The sequence below is a fragment of the Zeus faber genome (assembly GCF_960531495.2).
Source record: "Zeus faber genome assembly, chromosome: 2".
Taxonomy (NCBI): Eukaryota; Metazoa; Chordata; class Actinopteri; order Zeiformes; family Zeidae; genus Zeus; species Zeus faber.
The window spans coordinates 51,372,557-51,380,056 of NC_137189.1; the positions used below are offsets into that span (position 1 = coordinate 51,372,557).

General features: G+C 54.2%; 1 protein-coding gene across 1 annotated transcript in view; it reads right to left on the minus strand.

Annotated features, from left to right (window-relative positions):
* Positions 1–7,500, minus strand: part of enah (ENAH actin regulator) — a gene marked incomplete at its 5' end in the record, with an annotated part of 66,728 nt that overhangs the window by 22,238 nt on the left and 36,990 nt on the right. Inside the window, 3 exon segments of the mRNA XM_080024345.1 lie at positions 655–841; positions 843–844; positions 1,036–1,109. Coding sequence (XP_079880471.1) covers positions 655–841; positions 843–844; positions 1,036–1,109 — 263 coding nt within the window.

A 7,500-nucleotide genomic window follows, 5' to 3' on the forward strand; every position in this document is an offset into this window, starting at 1 on the left:
ACTGTTGTGACTGTTGTGACTGCTCTGACTGTTGTGACTGCTCTGACTGTTGTGGCTGCTCTGACTGTTGTGACTGCTCTGACTGTTGTGGCTGCTCTGACTGTTGTGACTGCTCTGACTGTTGTGGCTGCTCTGACTGTTGTGGCTGCTCTGACTGTTGTGACTGCTCTGACTGTTGTGGCTGCTCTGACTGTTGTGGCTGCTCTGACTGTTGTGGCTGCTCTGACTGTTGTGACTGCTCTGACTGTTGTGGCTGCTCTGACTGTTGTGGCTGGCTGCAGCATGGCAGGTGGTTGTAAAGGTGGTGAAATGACACCTGATCACATGTCACTCATGATGTAAACATCCACGGGAAGAGTGTGAGGGCGTGGCAGGGGGCGTGTCCAGGTGAGAGGAAACACCTTTCCCTCTGCTCCTCCACAGCAGTGGAAGCGTCGGATGGAGGTGAGTCCCTGCTCCACGTGACGGAGGATCTCCACCACACATCAACTATCAACTATAGATGATAGATTATTAGTAGAAGCTCTTCAACAAACAAACATGTTCAACCACCTGAGACCCCGAGCGCTCAACTGCACAACCCTGTGTGTGTGTGTGTGTGTGTGTGTGTGTGTGTGTGTGTGTGTGTGTGCTAAGCAGTGAGACTGGCCTCACCGGCGTTGGACACCCGTCGTCCTCGCTCCCAGTCTTGCTGCTCCCTGTCGGGCTCTTCCAGCTGCTGCTGCTCCCTCTCCTGTGCCTCCCTCTCCGCCCGCTCCTGCTCCTCCTGCCACTCCCTCTCCGCTTGGGCCTCCCGATCCTGGCGTTCCCGCTCCTGGCGTTCCCGATCCTGGCGTTCCCGATCCTGGCGTTCCTGATCCTGGCGTTCCCGATCCTGGCGTTGCTGATCCTGGCGTTCCCGATCCAGGCGTTCCCGCTCCTGGCGTTCCTGATCCTGGCGTTCCTGATCCTGGCGTTCCTGATCCTGGCGTTCCTGATCCTGGCGTTCCTGATCCTGGCGTTCCTGATCCTGGCGTTCCCGTTCTTGGCGTTCACGCTCACGCTCCAGTAATTCCTGCTCCTGACGCTCCCTCTCCAACTCCTTCTGCTTCTGCTGCTCCTGAAGCTGCCTGGAGGAGAGAGACAGAGAGAGACAGAGAGAGAGACAGAGGGAGACGGAGAGAGAGACAGAGAGAGACAGAGAGAGACAGAGAGAGAGACAGAGGGAGACGGAGAGAGAGACAGAGAGATTTTTTTTTGATTTTTAAAGCATCTTTATTTTAACATTTTCTCTAGTTCACAGTTACAGACAATACAACAAACACACTTGGTTCACTAACAGAGTCCTACACGTTAAAAACAGACTGGAAGCACAGGTCGTCCTCCACCAGGGAACAGATGGCGTCGTTAAAACACCACAGCTTGATGAAGACGTCCAGACTCTTCATCAGTCTGTGAAAGTTAAAATCAATCAAGACTCTGGCCCTGACCAACGCTACAAACACTCTTCCTAAAACACTCTCCTTTCCCCTCAGTTTGTTCCTCCTCGTGAGGTAGATGGCCATCTTCGCTTCCCCTACTAGAAAATTAAGCAGTCGCCATTTCTCTGCGTTGGCCCTGTAGTATCTAGCCCCAAAAATAAAACAGTTTCTGGACCACTCCTCCTTAAAGAGCTTAAAACTTTCCTTTAAAAGACTAAAAAGCTCTAAAAGTCTGTCGCACTCTGCAAAACAGTGAAACACGGACTCTGGCAGTTTGCAGAATGGACATTCATTTGCGACCGTGGGATTAAAAACAGAAACAAAGCTGTTGACAGCTATGGCTCCATGTAGGACCCTCCATTGGAGGTCCCCCGTCCTTTTCTTGGAGGGAGCTTTGTAAAAACTCCTCCAACACGGCTCCTCCTGTCCCCCCATCTGGAGCCGTCCCCTCCAGACAGTGTCCTGCCGCCCCTCCAGTCCCTTCCTATTTAAAACGACCACACACTCTTTGTAAAAAGCCTTCCCGCTGGCTGCGTGCAGGTCCAGTTCTGCATAACGTGCCCTGTGCAGCAGCTTCCCGGAGGACCCCTCCAGGTTGGGGGTCAGGGTCATCTCCGGGAAGGGATCCTCCGAGTTTGGCTCCTCCGCGCCTTCGCCGTACTCCTTCAGCAGGGCCAGCTCCTCCTCCGTGAGCGTCTCCCTCCACCTCTTGAGCACCAGGTGTACGATCCTGGTGGACCTCACCCCCAGCCGCTCCGCCATGGCCTCGCCGTCCTGCAGGTCGCTCCCCGCCGCCGCCACCACCTGCCTCAGGGTCAGGACCCCCGCCTCCCTCAGGATGCTCCTCAGTCCTGGAGTGGCCCCGTCCTGCACATCCAGCCTGGCTCCTCCGATCACCGGCTCCTCCAGGAGCCAGTGGAGGGAATCTGCGGCCTCCCTTTTCCTGTTCTTAAATAACCCCCATGCTTTAAAAAGCTCCTGATAAAAACGGGGTAAGCCCGACTTGTTTAGAAGACTCGTGTCCATTAAAAACAACGAGCGGTCAAGTCCCATCCTCCCAGTCCTCTTTAAGACCAAGCCCGCCACGTCCTTCCAAACGTTAAAGTACCCCGTTAACAACTTCTGCACAAACTGTAACCTAAAAGTTGCCACTCTGCTTTTGATGTCCACCACACCGTGCCCCCCTTCCTCTTTAGGCAGAAAGACCCTTTCCTTCCTGACCCAGTGGAAATTCCGCCCCCAAAAGAAGTCTATCAGCTCGGCCTGTATCTTCCTAACTAGCAGGTCTGGTGGTTGGACACACGCCACTCTGTGCCACAGCTGTGAGGCCACCAGGTTGTTAATAATGAGCGTCCTGCCCCTATAGGACAGCTGTGGCAGTGCCCACCTCCATTTTCTTAGCTTGCCCTGTATCTTTCCTAGCAGTCCTTCCCAATTCTTCCCCACCACACTTTCGCTCCCTAAAAACACTCCCAGATACTTAAACCCATCCCTTCGCCACCGTAAGCCTCCTGGCAGTTTTAAAAGTCCCCCCCTCCATCCGCCCACAGCCAGCGCTTCGCTTTTGCCCCAGTTGACTTTCGCTGCTGATAGCAGCCCAAAGTCCCTGACGATCCCCTCCAGTTTGCTGATTTCGTCCTGTTTCTTTATTAAGACAATGACGTCGTCCGCATAGGCTGATAGAATGTGGCTTCTCTCGAGACCGTTTAGAAACACACCCTCGATGTTCGTCCTTAATTGACACAGCAATGGTTCTATGGCCAGAGAGTACAACATCCCTGAGAGGGGGCAGCCCTGTCTCACCCCTCTACGCACTTTAAAAGGGCCGCTCAGCCCTCCATTAATCTTCAGTATACTCTCGATGTCCTGGTACAAAACCTGGATCATGGCTATCAGACCAGGGCTGAGGCCAAAAGCCTCCAGAGTTTTCCAGAGGTAAGGGTGCTCAACCCGGTCAAACGCCTTTTCCTGGTCTCGCGAAATGAGCCCAGTTTCAATGCCCAGAGAACTAGCGACGTCCAAAATATCCCGAATTAGGGACACATTGTCCAGAATGGACCTACCAGGCACACAGTAAGTTTGGTCCTGATGGACGACCAGGTCCATCACCTCCCTCAGCCTGTTGGCCAGTGCCCTCGACAGGATTTTATAGTCCGTGCACAGAAGGGACACAGGACGCCAGTTCTTGATCTCCTGCAGGTCTCCTTTCTTGGGTAGGAGAGTGATGACTGCCCTCCTGCAGCTGACTGGCAATAACTTATCTTTAAAAACTTCATTAAAAACCATTAAAAGGTCCTCCCGTAACTCCTCCCAGAACTCTTTGTAAAACTCCGCAGGAATCCCGTCGATGCCAGGGGCCTTACCCCCCTTCATGCTCTGCAGGGCCGTGGAAAGATCCTGCAGGGTCAGAGGTTCCCCCAGCACCGCACTGACATCTTCCGGGACCCTGGGCAAATTCCCACAAAAGGAGTAAAACAGTTCTTTTTGCTCCTCGTACTCACTTCTGTACAGCTCTGTATAAAAGTCCACGGCTCTCGTCCGGATCTCCTCCGGCCTCCTGAGCTCCTGTCCCGTGTCTGATCTCAGGGCGTGGATAAACCTGCTCTGCCCGTTGCTCTTCTCCAGGCTAAAAAAGAAACTAGATGGTGCGTCCATCAGTGCTGCGCTCTGGAAGCGAGAGCGGACCAGCGCCCCCTGCGCCTTGGTGCCTAGTAGGTCTGCAAGAGCAGCTCTTTTAGACTTGAGGTCCTTAATGTGATCTCGATTCCCAGTGGGTTCCACTACACCCTGTAACTCCACAATGTCAGTCTCCAGATCCCTCATAGATCTGGTGATGTCCCGTGTGACATTGAGAGTATACTGCCGACAGAGCTGCTCTATCTCCCTCTTCCCATAGTCCCACCACAGTCTTAAGGAAATAAAATCCTGCTTTCTGTCTCTAAAACCTTCCCAAAAAAACCTAAAAGCATCTTTAAAGTTGGAGTCACATAGTAGGGTGGTGTTAAAATGCCAATATGCGCTTTTGGGCTTTACATTGGCGATAAAAACACGGCAAACAACCAGGGAGTGATCGGTAAAACCAACAGGCACCATTCTACATTCCTTAAAAATGTTAAAATGGTGCTTAAAACAGTAAAACCGGTCTAGTCTGGCCAACGATAAAGAGGTGCCTCTGCAGTGCACCCAGGTGTACTGTCTTTCATCCCCGTTGGTTCTCCTCCACACGTCCGTTAGCTCGTTCTCGCTTGAGAGCAGCCTCATCGCGTTCTGCGATGCTCTGTGCGGCTCACAGTGGTTCCTGTCTAACAGGTCGTTCTCGGTGCAGTTAAAGTCACCTCCTAGAAACAAAAACTCCCCAGTACGAGCTTTGCTTAAAACCCCATTTAAAACTTGCAAAAAAGTGACTCTGTGTGGTCCTGTGGTGGGAGCGTACACATTTATAAAGACAAACTTATGATGCTCAAATGCTGCCCTCACCACCATCAGTCTGCCCTCCACCACCTCCTCCACCTCAAAGGATGCTGGGGCAAAGCTCTTAGAAAAGAGAAGAGCCACCCCACCGCTGGTGGTGCTCTTGTGGCTTAGCACCACCTCCCCCCCCCACTCCCTCTTCCAGTCAGCCTCATTGCCAGAGTCACTGTGGGTCTCCTGCACCAACAGCACATCCAGCCTCTTCTGCTCCATCAGCTCATACAGCAGAGACCTCTTAGCTGCGTCTCTGGCCCCATTCGCGTTCAGCGTGCTGATGTTAAAGTCACTCATTGCAACGGAAAAGGGAAACAGCCCGAACAGCAGCGCCCACCTCCACCTCCTCCCCATCCTCTCCGTTGTTCAGCTCCTTCCTGATCTTCTGCACTATTTTCTTTAACCTGTACACCTCCTGGTCCGTGAACCCTCCTCTCCCCTTACTCCTCATCTGTTGCTGGGCCGCGTTCGCCAGCAACTCCTTGTCTGAGAAAAAATCCTCCACCTTAATCCCTTTCACATTCTTCGTCCTGTGCAGAAACGCTTTTATTTTGCCCACACTGTAGCTTTTTTTGCCCTTTTTCTTCTTTACACCGAGAAAGACCTGCCCCTCACTGTCTGCAGCAGAGTCCTCCTCCATCCAGGACTCTGACTCCGAGCCTCCCTGCTCCACCTCCTGACTTGCCTTCCCCTGGCTTGCTGTCCCTCTCTTCGCCTGAGAGTCTCCTGCCATTTTGTTGGACTTTCTTTTGAGCCGGGGGACTCTCAACCGATCGTCCTCATCCCCCATCTCAAAGTCACTTCCTTCCAGTGCCTCCTCCTCCCTAGCTACGTCACCTGCACTCCTTTGACTTTGTTCCGTAGCTTCCTTTCCCTCACCAGTCCCCTCCTGTCCCCCCGCACCCACCTGCCTGTCTTCCGGACCCTCCTCCTTCCCCTCCTGTCCTCCCGCCCTTACCTGCCTTCTTTCCAGACCCTCGCCTGCCTCCCCCCGTGTCTCCACGCTCACCTGGCTGCGCTGTCTACCTCCACCCGTTCCCTCCTGCGGCTCCACATTCCCCTCCCCCCCCTCCTTTTTTTTCCCCTGCCCCTCGCCTGCCCCCTCCTGTGCCCCCACCTTCACCTGTTTCTTCTCCTTTCCTTTCCGCCCTCCACCTGTCTCCCCCTGTGCCCCCACCTCCACCTGTCTTTCCCCTGCCTCCATTTGGCCCTCACCTGCCTCTCCCTGTGCCCCCACCTTCACCTGCTTTTCCCCTCCTTCCTTCTGGCCCTCCCCCGCCTCCTCCTGTGCCCCCTTCTTTGCCTGTTTTCCCCCCTCCTGACCCCCCCCTGCTCCCTCCTGTGCCCCCACCTTCGCCTGCTTTTCCCCTTTCTGACCCTCACCTGCCCCCTCCTGTGCTCCCTCCTTGTCCTGTCCACCCTTCTGCCCCTCACCTGTCTCGCCGCCTGCCTTCTTACCTGGACATGCCCTGACCTGGTGTCCCTCCCCACCGCACCCAAAGCACTTGGTGGTGTCAGTGTTGACAAACACCACGTAGTCAAACTCATCCGCCCTGATTTTAAAAGCTACGTTTAGCTCCGCATCCCTGTTGTTCAACACCATCAGGACGTGTCTCCTGTGCGACACCACATGCTTGAGCAGCGGCGACTTGCACCCCGACGGGACTTTTTTAACTGGCGACACCACCTTCCCGTGCCTCGCCAGTTCCTTAGTGAGGGTCTCATCCTTAATAAACGGCGGAACATTCGCCAAATTCACCCTCCTCGCCGGTGTGGAGAGAGGCAGGACGGGAACAAACATTTTGTTCACCGTAACGCCGCTCGCCACCACCGCGTTCACCTTGTCTACACTGTCCAGGAAGATGACCACCGCGCTGTTCATCCGCGCTGCGGACACAACGCTGCTGTAGCCGACAGCCTTCCCCACCGCCAGGCTGCAGTCCTCCACCGAGACCGAGGAAGCCACGGGCAACTTAATGCCGTGCTTCCTCGTTAGCTTGGTGAGGTCCGACATGGCCGCGGACCCGCACCACCACCACCACCACTACCACCACCACCCCCCACCCGCTGTGCGCACACCCTACAACCAACAAAAAACTAAACCCGTCACCAACAAATAATTATAAACATGCAATTGATAGAAAAAGTTAGAGAGAAAATCACTCACTCTACCAAACGCTCACACGCTCCGCTCGCTCACACCTCCAATCACTCAGAGAGAGAGAGAGAGAGAGACAGAGAGAGAGAGACAGAGAGAGAGACAGAGAGAGACAGAGAGAGAGACAGAGGGAGACGGAGAGAGAGACAGAGAGAGAGACAGAGAGAGACAGAGAGAGAGACAGAGGGAGACGGAGAGAGAGACAGAGAGACAGTGAGAGAGAGACAGAGAGAGAGACAGAGAGAGAGAGACAGAGAGAGAGACAGAGGGAGACAGAGAGAGAGACAGAGAGAGAGACAGAGAGAAAGACAGAGAGAGAAACAGGGGGAGACAGAGAGAGAGACAGAGGGAGAGACAGAGAGAAAGACAGAGAGAGAGACAGGGGGAGACAGAGAGAGAGACAGACAGGGGAGAGGG